A 23,891-nucleotide genomic window follows, 5' to 3' on the forward strand; every position below is an offset into this window, starting at 1 on the left:
ATCTTTTTTTACATCGTGGTGCCCCAAACTGGATGCAGTATTCAAGCGCGGCCTTACCAAGGCCTTGTAAAGTGGTATTAGCACTTCACGTGATCCTGATTCTATACCTCTCCTTCTTCAACTCCCAATTCAGACAACCAAGAAAACCTTGCAGGCAACCCGGCCTCCATTCCTTGGCTTTTATTCGGCGGGTCCTCTTGCAAAGAGCCGAAGAGTCTTACTCATCCTTTTCCACTTTGATCTCCACAAACGAACTGAGCTCGGGGCCGAAAGCTTTGTGGCTGGGGAGGTGGGCTGGGGTGCCCGTTCTGGGGTCTTCTTCTTGAAAACGGGGGTTGTAGAGCTGCGGGGGCAGACGCTGGACTTCCGCTGAGGGCACGCGCTCGGAGGGCGGCCCGTACACCCGGTTGGCTTTGGTGCCGTGCTTCGAGTTGGCATCCAGGCGGTAGCAGAGCTGAGTGAGCGGCGTCGCTCGGAAGCGTGGGGGCCGTGCCACCCACACGCCGGGTTTGTGGGCGCTGTCTTCCTCGTCCGACATCAGCTCTTCCGTTACCCCTTGCCACAGTTGCTGCTCTTCCGAGCCCAACAGCCGGGCCACCGCGGAACGGTTGGCAAAAAGCTGGAAAGAAAGAAAGAAAGAAGAGAGGTTAGCTCTTCCTGGATTGCAATCACAACGGGCCTTCGCTCCTGTCGCTGCCCACCCGTCTGTCCTCCTCTGTTGCCAGGTAGTCCTTGACGGACGGCGACAATTGAGCCCCAAATTGTCTGAAATGATCTAGGGCAGAGGTCCCCAACCCCCGGTTGCATGCCAGCAACCGGTCTGCACAAACAAGCAAAGCCCCATCTGTGAGATGCAGGCAGCAGACAAAGCTACGGATTCTCGGTCCGCGGAAAAACTAACTCTCTCCACGGAACCGGTCCGCAGTGCCCAAAAGGTTGGGGACCTCTGATCTAGGCTGTTCGACTTGAGCAGGGGGTTGGACTAGAAGATCTCCAGGGTCCCTTCCAACTCTGTTATTCTGTTATGACAGTGGTTCTCAACCTGTGGGTCGGGACCCCATTTGGGGTCGAACGACCATTTCACAGGGGTCGCCAAACAACGCAGTCCGCCATTTTTCCCCCCCTTTTCTTTAGCTGTGCTACTCCCTTTGATTCTATTGGCTTTTGAAAGCCAATAGAATAGACTCTCTTGAATAGAGTCTAATTCTATTGGCTTTCAAAAGCCAATAGGAATTGCCCAGGCTGTCTCTGCCCTGCTGAGCCCGCCAAAAGTCCCATTCTGCAAACGGTGCTGCACCAGTTGAGTAGTCCTCGACTTACGACTGGTTGAGTAGTCCTCGACTTATGACCGGTTGAGTAGTCCTCAACTTACAACCGGTTGGGGGTCGCAGCATTAAAAAAGTTGAGAACCACTGTGTTATGAGGAACGTAGCCATCTTTTGAGAGGAAGAAAGAGTTGACACAAATAGCCCTTCCTGGATTATCACAACGGCCTTCACAGTTGATAAGATAAGATAACCTTTATTGTCATTTTTATACTGTGGGCACAACGGCACACATCAAAAACGAAATTGAGTTGCCCGCTCTCCAAGTGAAACACATACACGACGCACACCTAAACATACTGTGAACAACATACCTATAGACCCACATCCCTACCTATACGTAGCGAATAAATATTAAATATTGTCCATCTTGAATATGTAACGCAGTGGTTCTCAACCTTTTTAATGCCGTGACCCCCCCCAACCGGTCGTAAGTCGAGGACTACTCAACCAGTCGTAAGTCGAGGACTACTCAACTGGTGCAGCACCGTTTGCAGAATGGGACTTTTGGCGGTCTCAGCAGGGCAGAGACAGCCTGGACAATTCCTATTGGCTTTTGAAAGCCAATAGAATTAGACTCTATTCAAGAGAGTCTATTCGATTGGCTTTCAAAAGCCAATAGAATCAAAGGGAGGAGCACAGCTAAGGAAAAGGGGGAAAAAAATGGCGGAGTGCGTTTGGCGACCCCTGTGAAATGGTCTTTCGACCCCAAATGGGGTCCCGACCCACAGGTTGAGAACCACTGCTATAGACCCACATCCCTACATATACGTAGCGAATAAATATTAAATATTGTCCATCTTGAATATGTAACGCAATGGTTCTCAACCTTTTTAATGCCGTGACCCCCCCCCAACCGGTCGTAAGTCGAGGACTACTCAACCAGTCGTAAGTCGAGGACTACTCAACTGGTGCAGCACCGTTTGCAGAATGGGACTTTTGGCGGTCTCAGCAGGGCAGAGACAGCCTGGACAATTCCTATTGGCTTTTGAAAGCCAATAGAATTAGACTCTATTCAAGAGATTCTATTCGATTGGCTTTCAATAGCCAATAGAATAAAAGGAAGGAGCACAGCTAAGGAAAAGGGGGGAAAAAATGGCGGACTGCATTGTTTGGCGACCCCCGTGAAATGGTCGTTCGACCCCAAATGGGGTCCCCACCCACAGGTTGAGAACCACTGCTATAGACCCACATCCCTACATATACGTAGCGAATAAATATGAAATATTGTCCATCTTGAATATGTAACGGAAGGAGGAAGCTTGAGAATTCACAAGGTTAATGCTGTATGGAATGAAACTATGGCTGAATCTGGATGTTCGGCTATGGAAACCACAGAGCCCCCCGCCCCTCCCGTCCCAGAAGGTAACAAGGAAAACAGGTCGTGCAGAAGATGTGTAGTGTCCCAGACAATCTTACGGACCCTGCTCAAGCAGCGCTTCTGTGCTATGTCCTGGATGGGAGGGAGGGAACTGCCAATGATCTTTTTCGGCCATTCTCACCATTCTCTGCACCGCCTTCCTGTCTGAAGCAGTGATGCCTCCAAACCAGACTGTGATGCTGTATGACAGGATGCTTTCGATCGTCTCCCCTGTATAAAGTGGTGAGTTCAGGGGAAGGAAGATGTGCTCTTCTCATGCGGCGCAGAAAATGCAGGCGCTGCTGTGCCCGCTTCATCAGTGTCTCGCTGTTGAGCGACCAAGCCAGCCTACTCGTTAGCTGCACACCCAGGAATTTGATGCTGGTAACCATCTCCACAGGTGAATCATTAATGCACAGAGAAGCGTTGCTGTGCCTGCCTTTTCTGAAATCAACAATGATCTCTTTGGTTTTTTTCCGGTATTAAAAACTAGGCTGTTTTCCTTACCCCAGTTCACCAGCCCCTCAACCTCCTTTCTGTTGTTGAGTCATTTGTGAAGTGAGTTTTCCCCATTTTACCCCCTTTCTTCCCTCCGCTGCTAAGTGAATCACCGCAGCTGCTAAGTTAGCAACCCGGTCGTTAAGCAAATCTGGCTTCCCCCCTTGGCTTTGCTTGTCAGAACGTCGCAAAAGGGGATCGCGTGACCGCAAGACACAGCCAAGGTCATAAATATGAGCCAGTTGCCAAGTCTCTGAAATCTTGAACCCGCGATCGTGACGATGCCGCAAAGATCCTATGTCAACATCCAGCTCGCAGATCCAAATAAAACTTCCGTCTCTGAAAATCGTACGTTTACTGGATACACCGCACGGTTATGTCAAAGCAAAATTAACTCTGAGATCCCAACCCCAATTCATAGACGGAAGCAATCATTTTCCCAGACAAATTCCCCAACGTCTTACGCAGTCCGTTATCAACAAGTTCACTTTGTTATGGGAACCGTCTGCTTCAAATCCACACCTGTTCTGGTGTCCTTGAAAAGCTTTCAGGCTTTCACGGTCTTCAGCCGATTCACAGAAGTTTCATTTCTCCGTCGAATCCACTTGAAAGTAATACCTGCCCTCCCCCCTTAATCTAAAGGCAGGTTGAAACGCAGAGGCACGTAGCTTGCCCAAGTTTCATCCTTGGCATCCTAACCGTGAAAACAGTCGTTAAGTCAACATTTTGTAACTTCGGGCATTAAGCGAACGATCGGACATTGAGGACTATCCGTATTTTCTGTTGTTCTTTGCGTGTGTGCGTGCAAGACTCGGTCCCCTGCCCCACATTTGGCAGGCGGATTCGGGAAGTAGCCCCGTGGCAAAGAGGCAGAGCACATAGGCTTCACGGATCGGATGGCCGTGAATAATACAAATCCTTCTTGGCAGCCAAGGGAGGGTTGGAACAGGCGGGTCCCTTCGACGGGCCTGTAATTCCCCTTTGCTAATGCAAATGGCATCACACACACAGAGAGAGATACAAATACACACTCACACAGCAGCTGCTGCTAGGGAGGGGGCGGTGTGGGCGAGGGAAGCTTCGATGGATCACGACCAGCTCCATTTTTCCGCCTTTGGGAAGCCAAAGCGAGATCTTGGCTTCGCTGAACGAGATTGGAAAAATCAGCGGGATGCAGACATGTGGCAGGCTGGCTTCCCAAATTTTTTTGGGGGGTGGGTGGGAGCGTTTCTCTTCGCTGGCCACCTACCCTGTGCCCTGCACATTGGGGAATAAACCCTTCCTGATCTGAGAGGGCCCGTCAAAATTAAATATACAGGCAGTCTTCAGCTTACGGCCGCCATTAAGCCTGAGAGTTCTTCTGTTGCTAAGCAAAACAATCGTCAAGTGAGTTTCTGCCCCATTTTGTAACCTTTCTTGACACGGACGCTAAGCGAATCCCGGTGGTTGTTAAGTTAGGATCACGGTTGTTAAGGGAATCTGGCTCCCTCCCCATTGATTTTGCTTGTCAGAAGGTCAGAAAAAGGGATCCCACGATCCCGGGACGCTGAGACGGTTATAAATATGAATCAGTTCCAAGCGTTTAAATTTTGATCACGCGACCACAGAGATGCTGGCAGCAACGGTCATAAGGGTGAAAAATGGTCCTACGTCATTTTTTTTCAACGCTGTTGTAACCCTGAACGGTCACTAAATGAACCGTTGTTAATTTGAGGACTTACTGTACGCAGACAGTCCTCGATTTACAACCTCAGTGCTCAAATGCCGAGCAAGGCAGTCGTGAAGTGAGTTTGGCCTCATTTTACGACCTTGTGTGCCCGTTGGGGAATAAACCCTCCTGATCTGGGCGAGGCCATGAAGATGAAACACAGGCAGTCCTCACTTTACGACAAGAATTGAGCCCAACAGTTGTTCAGTGAACCCCTGCAGTTCTTAAGTTAGTTAGCACGGCTGTTAAGTGAATCGGACCACTTGGCTTGTTCGGAAGGTTGCAAAAGTGAATCATTGCAACCGTCATAAATACGAGTCAGTTGCCAGGAGTCTTGAATTTTGATCATGTGACCACGGGGATAGTGGAACGGTCGTGTGAAAAACAGTCATAATAATAATAATAATAATAATAATAATAATAATAATAATAATAATAATAATAATAATAAAGTTGGAAGGGGCCTTGGAGGTCATCAAGTCCAACCCCCTGCTCAGGCAAGTAACCCTATACCAGGAGGGGTAGGCAACCTTGGCCCCTTCATGACTCGTGGACTTCAACTCCCAGAATTCCTAAGCCAGCATAGCTCAGCTTGGAAACCTCTCCCTTTCCCCTCAGCGTGGCTGGCTCAGGAATTCTGGGAGTTGAAGTCTACCAGTCATAAAAGAGCCAAGGTGGCCTACCCCTGGCCTAGACCAGAGGGAACGATGGCCCCTTTTTATGACTCGTGGACTTCAACTCCCAGAATTCCTGAGCCAGCCATGCTGAGGGGAAAGGGAGAGGTTTTCAAGCTGAGCCACGCTGGCTCAGGAATTCTGGGAGTTGAAGTCCACAAGTTATAAAAAGAGCCAAGGTGGCCTACCCCTGCCCTATACCATTTCGGAGAAATGGCTGTCCAGTCTCTTCTTAAAAACTTTCAGTGTTGGAGCATTCACCGCTTCTGGAGGCAGGTGGTTCCACTGGCTAATTGTTCTAACCGTCAGGAAATTCCTCCTTCGTTCCAGGTTGCTTCTCTCCTTGGTTAGTTTCCATCCGTTGCTTCTTCTCCTGCCTTCAGGCGCTTTGGAAAATAGCTTGACTCCCTCTTCTTTGGGGCAGCCCCTGAGAGATTGGAACATTTTTTTTCAGGAGGCATCTGGGATTTTCTTATTTTTTTTTTCTTGGAAGACGTTTCAACAAGGAAGAGACCCAGGGCAGAAAACATCCCGCAGCCAAGAAGGCTCCACGCCCATTTGCACCACTCAGGTGACCCTGAGGTAAACCTCCAAGTGGCCTCAACGGCTCTCTAAAAGGAGACCAGCTGTCTGCAAGGAGTATAAATCCTTCCATCCTCCACCATCCCGTCAGAGCTGAAGAAGCTTCTGGGATAAGAAGTGAAACGTCTTCAAAGAAAAAAACAAAAAAATCCAGGTGCCTCTTGAAAAAAACCACCTTTGGGACAGCCATGAACTGGGTGACGGAGGATCTCCTTCGACATTTATTTTAAGATGAATATTGCTAAACAAGTCCCAGGCCCGAGAGCAGAGGACGGCGGGATGATGGAAGACGTTGACATCCCCTGTGTATATTTCTGCTGCGATCAACTGCAAAGCGGAGGGGCCACAACTTAAATCTAAATTAAACCCAGTAAAGGCTTAATCCCACCGTAATGTTGATAGACTGCCAGCCTTATCGTATATCAGCCCTGGAAGATAATGGAACTGGCACTTCAGTAAATACAATTAAAGGAAGGTCGTAAAAATGGAAGTTTGCATTTGGACATAAATACAGCGAAGGCCGAGTCGAAAAAAAAAAAAAGAGACACCAACGTTTTTATGGAGTCTAGAAGGAGAATTCCTCTCAGGGAGAAGCCCGAGATCAGCTTGCATTTAGCTATTTTAAATTTTAAAAGGTTTTATATTTGCATTTTAAATATTTCACATTTTCATAGGACACCGATCGGGCTGCCTTTGTGGACATTTGCTTTTAACATCTGTGTTTTGCCCCTTGGCTAAACCCCTATTATTCCATCACCCTCAGAGGCGGGGGGGGGGGGAGAAAATAGCTTTTTCTGGCTAGATTTCAGTCAAATATTGCTGCAATTTCCTCTTCCACATCAGGTGGAAAAAGCTTCAAAGTTTTTGTTTACAGACGCCCTGAAATAAAATCGATGGAAGCCTGCATTGACTTTTAAAACGTGATGAAACAGACACACGTACACACCCCGCCCCAAAGTAATAAACAGAGTAAGAGTGATTGGGTCACTTGCAACCAAATTACAGAATAACAAGAATTGGAGGGACCTTGGAGGTCTTCTAGTCCAACCCCCTGCTCAGGCCGCAATACCATTTCAGAGAAATGGTGGTCCAATCTCTCGTAAAAACCTCCAGTATTGGAGCACACCCATGACTTCTGGTGGCAAGCTGTTCCATTGGTTAATTGTTCTCACTGTCAGGAAATTTCTCCTTAGTTCTAGATGGCTTCTCTCTTGGATTAGTTTCCATCCGTTGTTTCTTGTCCTGCCTTCAGGTGCTTTGGAGAAGAGGTTGATCCCCCTCTTCTTTGTAGCAGCCCCCAAATGTTGGAAGACTGCTATCATGTCACCCCTAGTCCTTCTCTTTGTTAGACTAATAGAATAACAGAGTTGGAAGGGATCTTGGAGGTCTTCTAGTCCAACCCCTGCTCAAGCAAGAGACCCTATTCCATGTCAGACAAATGACTGTTCAATTTCTTCTTGAAAATCTCCAGTGATGGAGCACCCACAACTTCCAGTGGCAAGCCGTTCCACGGATTAATTAATCTCACTGTCAGGAAATTCCTCCTTAATTCCAGGTTGCTTGTCTCCTTGGTTAGTTTCCATCCATTGCTTCTTCTCCTGCCTTGAGATGCTTTGGAGAATAGGTTGACACCCCCTCCCCTTCTTTGGGGTAGCCCCTCAAATATTGGAAAGCTACTATCATGTCTGCCCTGGTCCTTCTTTTTGCTAGATTAGACACACCCAAGACGACACCAAGCTGGCAGGAATAGCCAACACTCCAGAAGACAGACTTAGGATACAGGAGGATCTGGACAGACTTGAAAACTGGGCGCTATCTAACAAAATGAAATTCAATGGTTCTACATATAGGCAAGAAAGGTTCTACATATAGGCAAGAAAAACCAAATGTATAGGTATAGTATAGGGGGTTCCTTGCTCAATAGTAGTAACTGTGAGAGGGATCTCGGAGCCCTGGTGGACAATGACTTAAATATGAGCCAGCTGTGTGCTGCAGCTGCCAAAAAAGCCAACACAGTGCTAGGCTGCATTAACAGAGGGATAGAATCAGGATCAGGTGAATTATTAATACCACTTTACAAGGCCTTGGTAAGGCCACGCTTGGAATAGGGCGTCCAATTTTGGTCACCACGATGTAAAAAAGATGTTGAGACTCTAGAAAGAGTACAGAGAAGAGCAACAAAAATGATTACGGGACTGGAGGCGAAAACATATAAGGAACAGCTGCTGGAATTGGGGATGTCTAGTTTAACGAAGAGAAGGACGAGGGGGGACATGACAGCAGTGTTCCAATATCTCAGGGGCTGCCCCAAAGAAGAGGGAGTCAATCTATTCTCCAAAGCGCCCGAAGGCAGGACAAGAAGCAACGGATGGAAACCAATCAAGGAGAGAAGCAACCTGGAACTAAGGAGAAACTTCCTGACCGTTAGAACAATTAACCAGTGGAACAACCTGCCTCCAGAAACGGTGAATGCTCCAACACTGGAAGTTTTTAAGAAGAGACTGGACAGCCATTTGTCCGAAATGGTATACGGTTTCCTGCCTGAGCAGGGGGTTGGACTAGATGACCTCCAAGGTCCCTTCCAACTTCATTATTATTATTAAAACCTATGGATATTGCCGAGCCTTACCCGATACCGTCGGCTGCGTAATTTCTTCTCCTCTTTCTCCTTAAGCCCTTTGAAGGGATTCAGAGAATTCCGATATTCGCGTCGCTTGGTCAAAAAGTAGGCCACACAGGCACCTAAAAGAAGAAAAGTGTGTCTGTGCGCAAGGGTACACAAATCAGCAACCCCAGAACGCCAGAATTAGGGTCACTCTAGAATAGCCGGAGGCCGCTATAAATGCATCTCTCTCTGTGCATGCAATTCAACCTTTCAAATATCATCCATCAGTTTCAGAATAAACGCCAGAAGCTTTTTCTAAAGCCGAAGGAAAAAAATGTTCCATTTAGCGAAGGAAAAGGAATATAATTATTTAGATGGGGGTGGGGAAGGGAGGGGGCGATAAATTTGGAAAGCAGGTAGTCCTTAACTTACGACCAAAATTTCTCTTGTTCTGAGCCAGGCATTTGTTAAGTGAGTGTTGCTCCGTTTTACGACCTGTCTTGCCACAGTTGTTAAGCGGCATACTGCGGTTGTTAAGTCGGTTGTGAAGAGAATCTGACTTTACTTGCCTCCAGGTCACAAAAGGGGATCACGCAATCCCGGGACGCAGCAACTGTTATTAATACGAAAGTCGCCAAGCCGCTGAATTTCAACCCGTAACCATGTGCAACGTTCGTAAGTGAAAAACGGTCAGTCACTTTTTTTTCAGTGCTGTCGTAACTCCAAACAGGTCACTAAACGAAGCGTGGCTAAGCTGAGGACTACATGTCCGTTCTAGCAGCAAAACCCAGAAACCAAATGGGTGGAAAAATTCAAAATAAATAAATAAATTTTTAAAAAATCCAACCCAAGCTCACCTTTTAGTTCTTTATCCGTATAATTATGGTGATTGGAAACCAATTCGTGTCTGAGTTTTTCCAGCAAAAACTTCACTACCGAAATATTCCAGGATGATTTAATACTGCAAAAGAAAGAACAGACTAAATAGCCCAGCAGGTGAAGAACGGGAAACTTCAAAAATGAAGCTAAAAAAATTAGCGTAAAATAATGATGATGTAATAATAATAATAAGACAAATGCATACACGGTCAAAATTGAGAAGACAGCAACAGACAGTAAGTGCCGCCTATGCAAAGAAGCGGAAGAAAAGTGGACCACCTGGTAAGCTGCTGCAAGAAGATTGCACAGACTGACTACAAGCAGCGGCATGACAAAGTAGCAACAATGGTGCATTGGAAGATCTGCAAGAAATATCATTTGTCTGTAAGCCAGAACTGGTGGGATCATAAAATAGAGAAAAATCATAGAAAATGATAAAATTAAACTGCTCTGGGATTTCGGAATTCAAACAGACAAGCACCTGCAACATAACACCCCGCACTTAACAATTGTTGATAAGAAAGACCAAAAAAAAAAGTCTGGATAGTGGACGTGGCAGTGCCTGGAGACAGCAGAATAGAAGAGAAAGAGCTGGAGAAGATAACAAAATACAAAGACCTACAAATAGAAATAGAAAGACTGTGGCAAAAGCAAGCAAGGGTAGTACCAATAGTCATAGGCACTATTGGGTGCAATCCCAAAACAACTGGAGCACCACTTGGACACCATTGGCATAGACAAATTCGCTATCAGTCAATTGCAAAAGGCGGCCTTACTAGGAACGGCTTCCATCCTGCGACGATATCTGTAATACCATCAAACATCCACATCTGCCTATCCCAGGACTCGATAGGTAGACAAAAATGCCAAATCCAGTCTGAACATCTGGCTGACTATGCGATGATCAATAATAATAATAAAGTTGGAAGGGACCTTGGAGGTCATTTAGTCCAACCCCCTGCTCAGGCAGGAAAACCTAGATCATTTCAGACAAATGGTTGTCCAGTCTCTTCTTAAAAATTTCCAGTGTTGGGAGCCTTCACAATAACGTCACTAAAAGACTGATGCTGTTCTGGGGAAAGGACAGATCTTATGGCCATTTTTTCACACTTATGATCGTTGTAGCAGGGTCATGTGATCCAAATTCGGACGCTTGGCAACTGATTCATATTTACGACAGTTGCGGTGCCCCAGGGTCGCGTGATCCCCTGACAAGCAAAGACAATGGGGGAAAGCCGTATTCATTTAACAACTGTGTTCACTAACTCAACTGTGGCAAACCAGGTCGTAAAAATGGGACAAAAACTCACTTAACTCTCTTGCTTAGCAATGGAAATGTTTGCGGTTGTAAGTTGAGGACCTACCGGTACAGTTTTCCATTTTAGATAGCAAAGCGCTGCTCTCCGTTGATAAAACGCTTTTGCACATAATCTATAAATCAGACGCTGCTGATAATGATGGATTATGGGATCCACTTTTTCCCTGGAAGCAGGCAGACAGATAAATGAAGAAAAAAAAAAACACCTTTGCTGGCTTTGTGTGTTAGACAACAACCGACACACTCTTGGACTGCACAAGTGATAGAAAACACCATACCATCTGCTGCTTGCTTTGTTCCAAAGCTCCCGATAGCCTTCTTTGACGGGAAAGTAAGATCCCAAGACGATAAAGATATATAGGTTAGTCCTCAACATACACCCACAACAGAGCCCAAAATTTCTGTCACTAAGTGAGACAATGGTTGAGTTTTGCCCAGTGGTGGGATTCAGCCAGTTCGCACCACTTCGGCAGAACCGGCCGCTAATTTTTTGTTGTCCCGACCCAGAATGGACTTCCGGAAGCGGCATCCACACAGAGAACCGGTTGTTCACCTATCTGAATCCCACCACTGGTTTTGCTCCGGTTGTTAAGTGAATCACATTAGGAACACAGTTCTTAAGTGAATCTTAACTTCCCCATTGACTTTGCTTGTCAGAAGATCACAAAAGGAGATAGCGTGACCCCCAGGACGCTGCGACCATCATAAACCTGTTCTATCCCAGCCTATTGCCACAAGGACCAAACCCCTGCTAATACAATAGGCTGGAGACTTTAAAACAAAACAAACCCCTTTTAATATGGGTGACAAACCTGTCAAATAGTCCAAAAACACAAACAGCAAAACTCAAGTCCAAAGGAAGGAAACAGTCCACAGGAAACACGATGCAAACAGAAGAGTAGTCACAAGCAAGACGAACAGACCAGGATCCAAAGAAGTACTTTGCAAACGGTTGCCTTCAGCAACCAGCACCGCCCACACCTCCTCTTTTTATACAGCAATCCCAAGGCGTTGCCTCTCATTGCCTTCTCCTTTTACTCTGGAGTTGCCATATTGACTGCTGCTGATTTACTCTCGCTAATTGACGATGCGTGTGAGCATCAATTAGCAAGTCCATCAGGTGTGAGTCCTCCGAGTTTGACTCATTCTCCTCACACAGCTGAGCTTCATCAGGATGACTGGAGGGCCCAGGCTCTGCATCAAACCGTCAGTCCTGTAATTCATCAGAGGCTCCCTCTGCCCCTGATGGCCCTTCAAATGCCTCCTCCACCTCCTCCTCAGATCCCTCAGACTCAGCTGTTGGGAGCACAGGCTGGCACGGAATCACAACAAAACCTGAACTCGTAGCCCTGTGGCTGAATTTTGATCCAGTGACCACGGACATGCTGCAACGGTCGTTAAGTGTCAAAAACTGGTCCTACGTCACTTTTTTCGTTGCCGTCTGAACGGCTACTAAACGAATGGCCATAAAGTCGAGGACTGCCTGCAATTAGCAAAGCCTTATTCATTTCATTTTTCCCTCACAGTGGCTCACCTTTCTGCGCCATCAAACCGCTTCTCGTTGGCGACGTGGTTGTGAACGTTGTGGACCAATTTCTGCAAAGGGAAAGAGAGAAGAAGGTGAAATTCAGCCGAATTTTATGCCGTTCAGTCCCGGGTGATGAAAAACACGATTCAGACAAGCCTTCGGATCCAAACGGCGGGTGTGTTGTGGGTCACAAGCTCGGCCGTAATAATAATTATTATGATTATTATAATAATTGTGGGGTTTCTCCTGATCTCTTCCAATCCAGAACCATCGTTCTGTCAGGGGAGGTCCTCTTTTTCAAGTCCACCCTCCTCTTCTTCACTCTCCCCCCCCCACCCAGGGAGCAAAGAGAAGATTCCTTCCAAATCTGGCACATGCTGTTGGGTCAGAATAGAATGACAGAGTTGGAAGGGATCTTGGAGGTCATCTAGTCCAACCCCCTGCTCAGGCAGGAAACCCTATACCATTTTAGATAAATGGCTCTCCAATCTCTTCTTAAAAATTTCCAATGTTGAAGCATTCCCAATTTCTAGTGGCAAGTCGTTCCACTGGTTAATTGTCCTCGCTGTCAGGAAATTTCTCCTTAGTTCTAGGTTGCTTCTCTCCTTGATCAGTTTCCATCCGTTGCTTCTTGTCCTGCCTTCATCCGCCTTGGAAAATAGCTTGACTCCCTCTTCTTTGGGGCAGCCCCTGAGATACTGGAAGACTGCTATCATGTCCCCCCTCGTCCTTCTCTTCATTAAACTAGACCAGGGGTAGGCAACCCAAAACACTCAAAGAGCCACTTGGACCCGTTTCCCACCAAAAACAAAACACTGGGAGCCGCAAAACCCTTTTGATATCTAAAATGAAGATAACACTGCATATATCCTTTTTTACCTTTATTATAGGTGTGTGTATGTGTATGTGTGTGTGTGTGTGTGTGTATGTGTGTATACACACACACACACACACACACACACATAGACACATTAAAAATAAAAGTAAAAATATCACTCTTGGGAATATCCATACTATTAAAACAATGATCACCAAGAGAATGCTTTAAGAGAATAAAATTACATACACACAAAGATAAAAAAAGGATATATGCAGTGTTATCTTCATTTTAGACGTCAAAAGGGTCTCTCTCTCCCTCCCTCTCTATCTGCCCTTGGTCTGCCACTCCTCTTCCCCCACTCACTCTCTCTCCCCCCCCTCTCTCTTTCTCTCTCTCTCTTTCTCCCCCCCCCCTCCTATCTGCTGCTCACCTGGCAAACTTCAAGCTGTTGTCCAACAACCTCCGGGGTAGGCAACCTCGTCTCTTTTATGACTCATGGACTTCAACTCCCAGAATTCCTGAGTCAGCCTAGCTGGGCTAGCTAGCTCTCTCCTGCCCTTCCTGCTTCCTGCTTCCTTCAGAGACGCAGCAAAGGGAGGAGCTCCGCCCAGAAAGCTTTTCAGCTCCTCGGAGGACACTGTGAGTGCACTCTCTTGTACACATACACACACACACACACAACACACACACATCCAGACACACACACACACACACACAGAGAGAGAGAGAGAGAGAGAGAGAGAGAGAGAGAGAAGCAGGGAAGTGCAATTGCCTCTCTCTGTCTCTGTCTCTCTCTGCAAAGGCAGAGGAGGCTGGGAGCCACAGGGGAAGGCTCAAAGAGCCGCATGCGGCTCCGGAGCCGCAGGTTGCCGACCTATGAACTAGACCAGTGGTTCTCAACCTTTCTAATGCTGCGACCCCATAATACAGTTCCCCATGTTGTGGTGACCCCCAGCCACTAATACATCACCGGGTGCCAGGGGCGTGGCCAAAGAAAAGGGGGAAAAATGGCGGACAGCCTTGTTTGGCGACCCCCGTGAAATGGTCGTTCAACCCCAAATGGAGTCCCGACCCACAGGTTGAGAACCACTGAACTAGACATACCCAATTCCAGCCAACGTTCCTTATATGTTTTAGCCTCCAGTCCCCTAATCCTCTTTGTTGCTCTTCTCTGTACTCTTTCTAGAGTCTCAACATCTTTTTTACATCGTGGTGACCAAAACTGGATGCCGTATTCCAAGCATGGCTTTACCAAGGCGTTGTAAAGTGGTAGGAAAGGAAGTCAACTCACGGACAAGACCAGATCCCGTTTGCGCCTGGCGTTCTTCTGCCCGATGTTTCTACTCCTGCAAGGGAGACTGGCGAAGCCTACAGAGAAATAGGGTTCGCCATTCGGGGTCTCCTCCTGAGTCGCGCTGATGGGGGACCCCTCTGGACAAGAGAGGGGCTCATCCAGAGATTGCAGAAGTGGCTGATGGGCCATCGGTGGAGTAGGGGAAGCAGGAGGAACATAGACCGGCGGCATTGGGGCATCTCCTGGAGGACATTCCTCGGCTACCTGGCGGGAAAGGGAGAATTATACACGTCCTGCACAAACGGGAGTCCCCTTTGCTGGTAGTCCTCGGCTTACGACCACAACGGACCCCCCCCCCAAATTTTCATTGCTAAGCGAGACAGTTGATGTACCAATCCATTGACAGCGCACAAAAACGGAGACCAAAATTGTCGTCGTTTGGCGAAAACAGTCGTTCAGGGAGCTTCGTCCCATTGTACGACTTTGCTTGCCACAGTTGTTAAGTTAGGAACGCGGTTGTTAAGTGAATTCGGCTTTCCCCATTGGCTTGACTAGTGAGAAGGTCGCAAATGGGGGATCACATGACTCCGTGACGCTGCAAATGTCATAAACAGGAACGAAGAGTCAGACTTTTGAGCATGTGAAGTTGGGGGAATGCTACAACAGTCCTAAGTATGTGAAAACTGGTCGTAAGTCGGTTTGTTCAGTGCCATTGTAACTTTGAACGGTCGCTAAACAAATTGTTGTAAGTCGAGGACTCCCTGTGTTCCAATTTCCAACCGTCTCTGCTTTAGCACTTTGAGAGGAGGGGCAGCAAACAGCCCCCAGTTCCTTGAAACATACTTTTCATGCCACGCTATCCTTGAAAACTCTACTCCTTTACAGTCTTCCTACGTACATGCATAAACAAGGAGATTCGTTGGAACATTGGAGATAGTCCTCGACTTACGACCATTTGCTTAGGGCCTGTTTGAAGATGCAGAGGCACTGAAAAAAAATGATTAATGACCAATCTCCACACTTATGATTGTTGCAGCATCCTCTTGGTCACATGATCCAAATTATGGACCCTTGGCAACCAGCGGGCGTTTACGACGGTTGCAGCACCCCGTGGTCATTCATGATCGCTGTTAGCAACCATCCCAGAGGGTTTCCGACGTGTAAAATCAGCGGGGGAAGCCGGGTTCGCTTAATGATGATTCACTTAACAACACACAGCGATTCGCTTAACTGCCCGCGAAAATGAAGGGCGTAACATTGGTCCCAACTGCCTCGGGGAGCAGCAGAATTCTGCTCCCATTTGCCGTCGTAAGTCGAGGACTAGAAAGGCAAAATCTACAACGCTCTGAACACACAAAGCCTCTCCTGATCGTGCCAGGCCCAAATGAGCACCCGAGGCTGCGAGGCGGTTTTCCTCGTCCTGCCGGAAGATTTTCCCACGCTCCTTTGCTGCCAACCCTCCTCCAGCTCAGCCTAAACACATTTGCTGCGAGCAGCACCAAACCCAGTTCCAGCTTGGCCTAGGGTGGTGCTGCCAGCCATGGCAGGGTTTTCAGCTCCCGATGCAGCTTCTCCAGCCCAGATTTGGCGCCACTCCCAGATTGCCACTCTGTGGAGGACGGGTTGGCAGGGAGTGCAAGAAACGCCATCCACTATTCATGATGCCATCTGTGCCCGACCGGAGGGACGGGGCTACGGCTCAGATTTGACCGGACGGGAGAGACGGAGGCCCCCAATTCCAGGCTACGTACTCCGCCAAGGGCCGATACGGGCGAGAAGGCCAAAGATTCGGATCGCCCCACTGCAGCTGATGCGGCTCCCAGCTGCCTCAATTCCTCGATGACCACCTGGACGCCGTTCCCGAACCCTTCGGCCTCCGATTCTTCCTCGTCTTCGGGCTCCGCTTGCTGCTCCTCGGGGCTGGCTTTGGGGGCCACGAGGGGCCCCTGGCGCAGGGCCGCCACGTCTTCCTCGAGGCGTCTCAGGGCTTCGTTGTTGGCCCTCGCCAAGCTCAGCGCCAGTTCGGCTAAGCTGACCGCCTTTTCCACCCGCTGGTAGATGAGGTGGAGCAGCTGCTCCGAGGACTGGACCGTCAGCCCCGTGCCCGTGACGGTGATGGGGGTGCACGGAGGGGACGATGGGGGCAGGGGTGGCGGAGCCGTGGCAGGACCCTCTGGCTCCTGCTTGCAAGTGCCACAGCAGCATTTGGCTTCTTTCCCGTGGGACGGGGAGAACAAGATGGTGGCGCTGAACGACATGGGAGCTGGAACCCAGATTTTGTGGGACCGGCAGATCCGGGTAGAAGCAAAGATGGCTCCGGGGCGGATCGGAGAGCCTCAGGAGAGAATCCGCCCCAAAGACACCAGACTGCCGAAAGGGGGAAAAAAAAACATCAAGGAAAATAAAGCAACTGGATGAGCGCAGCTCAGTGTCAGCCGTGCAACTTTGCAAGGTCGCAAGTGGCCTTTTGGGGAAAATCATGGCGGTTTCGAACCACAGTCTCCAAACAATTTCCCACCACCCAGATTGACACGAAAGCCAAAGAGAGCAAAAGAGAACCAGCTTGGTTTAATGGTAAAGGCACCAGGCTAGCAGTCAGGAGGCTGTGAGTTCTAGTCCTGCCTTACCTATGAAAGTCAGCTGGGTGACTTTGGTCCAATCACCAGGAGACGGTGAGTTCTAGTCCTGCCTTAGGTGTGTCAGCTGGGTGACTTTGGTCCAATCACCAGGAGACGGTGAGTTCTAGTCCTGCCTTAGGTGTGTCCGCTGGGTGACTTTGCGCCAATCACCAGGAGACTATGAGTTCTAATCCTGCCTTAACTATGAAAGTCATCTGGGTGACTTTGAGTCAATCACCAGGAGATGGTGAGTTCTAGTCCTGCCTTAGGTGTGTCATCTGGGTGACTCTGGGCCAATCACCAGGAGACGGTGAGTTCTAGTCCTGCCTTAGGTGTGTCCGCTGGGTGACTTTGGGCCAATCACCAGGAGACTGTGAGTTCTAGTCCTGCCTTACATGTGTCATCTGGGTGACTTTGGGCCAATCACCAGGAGACGGTGAGTTCTAGTCCTGCCTTAACTATGAAAGTTATCTGCGTGACTTTAAGCCAATTATCAGGAGATGGTGAGTTCTAGTCTCACCTGAGACATGAAAGCGGGCTGGGTGACTTTGGACCAATCACCAGGAGACGGTGAGTTCTAGTCCCGCCTTAGGCATGAAAGCCAGCTGGATGACTTTGGGACAATCCCTCCCTCTCTCTCTCTCTCTAAACAACAAGGTGGTTGTTGTGGGGAAAATCGGAGGAGGACGTTGCGTTGGAGATGTTCACCGCCTTGAGCTCTTTGTAAAAAAATAAAAGTCGGGACCCAAATAAATAATAAAAAATCAATACAGCCGGTCAAGCCACTTCGAAACTGATGCCAGAGGCCATTTAAAAGCCGAAAACCTTCCAGATCCTACAGGCCTCTCTCGCCTTGCCATTTCATCTGAATTGTGGTGTCATTTTGGCTCTCTGCCACCACGACGGAAACTCTATTAACTCACTGCTGACCTCTTGTAAATTTTATTCACGGCCTCCTGAGTGTCTTGTCAATGGACTCTCCCAATTAACTCAGTGCTGAGAAGGAGACAACGGAGGGACTAGTAGAAGATTTTTCAAAAAACAAGAATTTTCACGGCTAACCGAATGTTCAGCGTCTTCGGGGACCGTCGGAAACCTATCAGCAAACTCCGATAAAGCTTTGATTCGATGTCTGTTACCTCGGCACATTACAGGTGGTCCTTGACTTACAAGCACTTGTTTAGTGACCGCTGGAAGTTACTATTAGCGCGGAAAAAAAGCGACGTTGTTCACACTTAACGACCGTTGCGACTTTTCCCGTGGACCCGTGATCAAAATTCAGACGCTTGGCAACCGACTCATATTTACGACGGTCGCAGCATCCCCGGGGGGGGTGTCAGGCGATCCGCTCTTGCGACCGTCTGACAAGCAAAGTCAACGGGGGAAGCCGGATTCACTTAACGTCGGCGTGACTAATTTAACAGCGGCGGCGATTCCGTTAACAAAGGTGACAAGAAAAGTCGTAAAATGGGGGCAAAGCGCCCTTAACAAATGTCTCTCTTAGCAACAGAAATGTTAGGGTCAATTGTGGTCGTTAAGTCGAGGATTACCAGTATGCTGAATAAATCTGGCAAAATGATTAGCAAAATTATGGGCATTGTCTTTCAAAGATAATACAGGAAGTCCTCAGCTTACCGCCACAACAGAGCCGAAAATTTTACGACCTTTCCCACTGATTGCTAATAAGTGTGAAAAACAGTAATGTCACTTTTTTCAGCGCCATAGTAATGTCGGTCACTAAATGAAGGCTTATAAATCAAGGACCTTTACTGTGCCTTCAGGATCACTTTGTCCCTTCTCTCTCTCTAATAACTTATTCACTAAACTTGCAAAAACATCTTCAGGCCAAAACTAACCCGCCACATGTCAGCGGGGGTCTATCTATCTGTTAGCTTTTGCCTCTGTTCACACAACACGCTTAACCTGACTCCAGGGTTGGCCGATTTTTCTGGATGGCAGAGCACACCCCAGCCTAAACTATAACCACAGTCAAAATAAATCTAAATCGGCTGAGCATCCTGCAGGAAGATGGGCTCTAAACCTCTGAACGGCTTCCCGAAGCGTGCTCGAGAAGCACGGGGGGGGGAAGTCGTGGGAATCATCCTAGGGGGGGCAGAAACTGGAATTCAGATGGTGTTGCCAAAAAAAAAAACAAAAAAAAAACTCCCGGGTCAACCCGTTCACACGACGCGCGGGCGACCCAGGTCCCGTGTTCAAAGGCTGGGAATCGAACGCCGCGGCCGCCCAACGTTCCATCCCGCGTGTACAGCGCGAGGGAGAAGCTACCCGCGCGCCAGGCAGCTCGCCAGCTAGCCGTGTACAAACCGAAGCGGCTGTTGGTCTCCGCCCTTTTTCTTTCCGATTGGCCGGCGCGATGGAGCTAGGCGTATCTGATTGGCTGCGTGCCCTGGCGCCTTGCCCCGGAGACAAGAAGAGGAGGGGACAGGCGCCCAGAGGGGGAGAAGGGGCGCCTGAGGGAGGCTCGCGAGGCTGGACTCTTTTCAAGGCCGCTTCTGCAAATCAAGACTCCGGCTACTCTATGGTATTTTCAGCCGGCCAGAGGGATCAAAACAGGGCCTGAGGTCAAAGTTCAGATGGTTTTCCTACTTGCCCCCCCCTCCAAAGCATCAGAACTAAAATAAACCTGCATCCTGGCAACATTTCCACCAATGACCCCAAGAAAGCTATTGGTTGTATAAACAGAGGCATAGAATCAAAATCAGGAGTCTTCAAACTTGGCCCTTTGATGACTTGTGGACTTCAACTCCCAGAATTCCTCAGCCAGGCACGCCTGGCTGAGGAATTCTGGGAGTTGAAGTCCACAAGTCATCAAAGGGCCAAGTTTGAAGGCCCCTGATCAAAATCATGGGAAGTATCAGTACCGCTTTGTAAAGCCTTAGTAAGGCCGCACCTGTAATCCTGAATCCAGTTTTGGTCACCACATAGTACAAAAAAAGAAAAAGAAAAAAGATGTAGAGACTTTGGAAAAAGTGCAGAGAAGAGCAACTAAGATGATTAAAGGCCTGGAGACTAAAACATAGGAAGAACAGTTGCAGGATTTGAGTCTGGCCAATCTAGAGAAAAGAAGGATTTGTGGGGGGGGGGAACATAACAGACATCTCCCAATATTGGAGGGGCTGCTGCAAAAAAGAGGGGAATCAATTTATTCTCCAAAGCACCAGAAGGCAAGACAAGAATTTAACAACTGCAGTGATTCACTTAACTGTGGCAAGAAAGAAATGTCGTAAAATGGGGCAAAGCTGACTTAACAACTAACTCACTTAGTCACAAAAAGTTTGAGCTCCATTGTGGTTGTAAATCGAGGAGTACCTGTACTCTCTTCTACTACACTCGTGGGACCCTCAGGATTCTCGCCTCATTGCATTATCTGCCACCATAAAGTCATTTTTTTTTTCCTCCCAAGCTATGCAAAAACATCAACGCTGTTGGAATTGGGGATGTCTAGTTCAGTGAAAAGAAGGACTAGGGGTGACATGTTAGCATTATTCCAATATCTCAGGGGCTGCCCCAAAGAATAGGGAGTCAAGCTATTCTCCAAAGCACCCGAAGGCAGGACAAGAAGCAACGGATGGAAACTAAACAAGGAGAGAAGCAACCTAGAACTAAGGAGAAACTTCATAACAGTGAAGACATTTAACCAGTGGAACAGCTTGCCACCAGAAGCTGTTGCTGCTTTTTTAAGAAAAGACTGGACAGCTACCTGTCTAAGACGGTATAGATTTTCCTGCTTGAGCAGGGGGTTTGACTAGAAGACCTCCAAGGTCCCTTCCAGCTCCATTCTGACCAAATCCTGCCTTGATTGGACGCTGCAAAATGGTTGATTCTGGCCAAGAGTTTTTGCATGCCCCAGGGCTCTGCTTTGCAGCAACAGAATGGAGCAAAGATGCTCCTAATGAATAAATAAACTCAGGATTTTCAGCTTTTGTTCCCCCCCTTTGCAATCTCCTTCCACAGGTCTCCTCCATCTCTGAAGCATCCCGAAGGGATACCTGTACATCAAGCAAAGCTTTCAAGCCTTAAAATGTAATTTGCACCTGCAAGCTGAATTCGCTTATTCCTTTTTTGATTTCTGTCTCCAGGCCTCAATCAGACCGCTTTCCCTTTCTTGCAAACACAAAACCAGCTGCATGATATAATACCGACCCTCCCATCGATTCCCCGTGCGTCACTCAGGCGCCGCTTCCTATGGCTAAGAGACTGTTATTCCCCTGCAGGTTACCTCCACTTAAAACACCTTCATTTATTCCTCTACTGGCGGTGGAAACAAAGCCGGGAACAGCTCCGTTTACCAGTTTCTGTACTTCGAGTTGCTAAAATAGCAGCCGGAGAAAGGAACCCTGGTTTAAAACTTGGTAGCTTTGGGGGCTAATGATTTGGGAAGGAAAATTACAATTGCAACGCTGAAGAAGCCTCACTCATTCCCGTCATCCCCTCCTGCCAAACCAAAGCAAACTGAAATGAAAACCCAAAGGTAGATTTCATGGAATCATCGCCCCGAAATTCCTTATTGTTTTTCCTGCAAGCCTTTTTCGTAGAAATCTCATGCCCTGGGCCTTATTGTTACTGGTATAATCGCTTTTTAATTTTTCTAGCTTTTTGAGGAACGGGGCCTCCGTCCCAAGGCCTGGCATCCTGATGGTCCTATCCGTAGGAGATAAATTGCTGGGTCTTCCATTCATAAGGATCCTTGCACACCCACAAGTGTTTGCACACTCAATGGGGGTGGGAGGTGCGATAGATCATCTTTTTTTTAAAAAAAAAGACGAGGATCTATCGAACCTTCCCCCCCCCCCAGTGTGCAAAGACTTGTGGGTGTGCAATTAAAGCGATTATCTATCCCATCGGATATCTTATTATCCCGAGTTTCTATGAGGCCGCCCGGTTTATCGCTTCCAAGTTCTCCCGTCCCCCCTTTTGTTATCTTTCTCGGTACACGGCAATCTGTCTAGCCATTTTGCAAAAAATTCAAAAAAATACATGTACGCCTTTCTTGCACACGCTATTCCTGCACTCATTCTGTGCTCTTCCTGGTTGTTTCTCCTTGGCAAGGCCAAAAAAGGAAGGGCAGACTGGGGGGGATTCTCTGCCCCCACCCTGCCATCCTCTCTCTCTCCTCCCCCCCTCCCATTTCCCCTTGATCCTGTCTCCTCACATGCATGCATGCACACGGCATCCCTGGGCAAAGGATACAGGAAAGTCGTACAGCTCTTTGTATTCGCGTGCGTGTCCATGTGTGTGTGTGCAAAAAAAAAAGGGGGGGGAGAGGTGCACCCTGCTGCCAGCTGCCACACCCTGTGCTTTCCCCCCCCCCTCCTGCCCTGATTGGCCAGTCTCCTGCACGCACACACACAATCGCACACCAGAGCTGCACACGCATTCTTGAGCAGGGCCCCAGTAGGGAAAATCTAGCAGAAATGGGCACTGCCATTTTTTTCTCCCCCTTCTCCTTGACACGCAAACATTCAGCCTCTAATTCTAGCTGATTGCTTCCCCTGCTTACTCCAACCCGGAGTACAACCGGAAGTCCTCGGCGTACGGCCACCGAGCCCAAATGTATGTTTGTTGAGTGAGACACTTGTTCAGCGAGCTTTCCCCCAGTGGAACAGCCTGCCTCCAGAAGCAGTAAATGCTCCAACACTGGAAGTTTTTAAGAAGAGACTGGACAGCCATTTGTCCGAAATGGTGTAGGGTTTCTTGCCTGAGCAGGGGGTTGGACTAGATGACCTCCAAGGTCCCTTCCAACTTTACTACTATTACTATTACTATTTTAGGATTTGTCTCGCCACCGTCCTTAAGTGAATCACTGCCGTTGTTAAGTTAGGAACACGGTTGTGAAGTGACTCCGGCTTCCCCCGTGGACTCTGCTGCGACCCTCATAAATACGAGTCAGCTGCCCAGCGTCTGAATTTGGATCCCGTCACCACGGGAGACGCCGCAATAGCCGTGAGGAAAACAGGCATTAGTCACTTTTTCCATGCCGTTGTAACTTCGACTGGACTGTAAGTTGAGGACTCTGTACAGATAGTCCTCGACTTACAACAGTTCACTTAATGACCGCTGAAACTTACAGTGGCACTGAAAAAAGTGACTTACGACGGTTTTTCACACCGCCTTTCCAGCATCCCCATGGTCACGTGATCAAAGTTTACCTCACATTTATGACTGTTGCCGCGTCCCGGGGCCACGAGATCTCTTTTTGTGACCTTCTGGCAAGCAAAGTCCATGGGGAAGCCAGGTTCACTTAACGACCGGGTTACTAACTTAACAACTGCAGTGATTCACTTAACAACGGTGGCAAGAGAGATGGTAAAAATGGGGCAAAGCTCCCCTAATTGATGTCTCAGTTCACAACCCAGAAATTTGGGGCTCAATTGTGGTCATAAGTTGAGGACTACCTGTTATTTGCGGGGGGGGGGGTTCTTTGAACCCAGGACAGACACCCCAGCCCTGTTTTCTCTGGTCGGTTCTTGTCTAGCAATTAGATTTTAAATTAGATAACTAATTATCTAACAACACTGGAAATTTTTAGGAAGAGACTGGGCAGCCATTTGTCTGAAATGGTATAGGGTTTCCTGCCTGAGCAGGGGGCTGGACTAGATGACCTCCAAGGTCCCTTCCAACTTTATTATTATTATAACCTTTATTGTCATTTTTTACTGTG

General features: G+C 48.1%; 1 protein-coding gene across 2 annotated transcripts; it reads right to left on the bottom strand.

The window, feature by feature from the left end:
* Window positions 1–22,472, bottom strand: CUNH14orf93 (chromosome unknown C14orf93 homolog). Of its 2 annotated transcripts, XM_039365122.1 has the most exons (7): window positions 22,421–22,472; window positions 16,343–16,958; window positions 14,589–14,855; window positions 12,484–12,545; window positions 9,610–9,713; window positions 8,777–8,889; window positions 1–619 (listed from the first exon to the last, which is right to left on the bottom strand). In XM_039365122.1, the coding sequence occupies exons 2-7, from the start codon at window positions 16,847–16,849 to the stop codon at window positions 218–220; spliced, it is 1,455 nt and encodes a 484-aa protein (XP_039221056.1). In that variant the 5' UTR covers window positions 16,850–16,958; window positions 22,421–22,472; the 3' UTR covers window positions 1–217. The 2 variants fall into 2 exon arrangements, with proteins under 2 accessions (XP_039221056.1, XP_039221057.1); XM_039365123.1 differs by lacking the exon at window positions 22,421–22,472 and having other exon boundaries at window positions 16,343–17,195.
* Between the last annotated feature and the right edge of the window lie 1,419 nt (window positions 22,473–23,891).

This window comes from Crotalus tigris, unplaced genomic scaffold, assembly GCF_016545835.1.
Source record: "Crotalus tigris isolate CLP2741 ecotype Arizona unplaced genomic scaffold, ASM1654583v1 scf7180000019964.508439, whole genome shotgun sequence".
Lineage (NCBI taxonomy): Eukaryota > Metazoa > Chordata > Lepidosauria > Squamata > Viperidae > Crotalus > Crotalus tigris.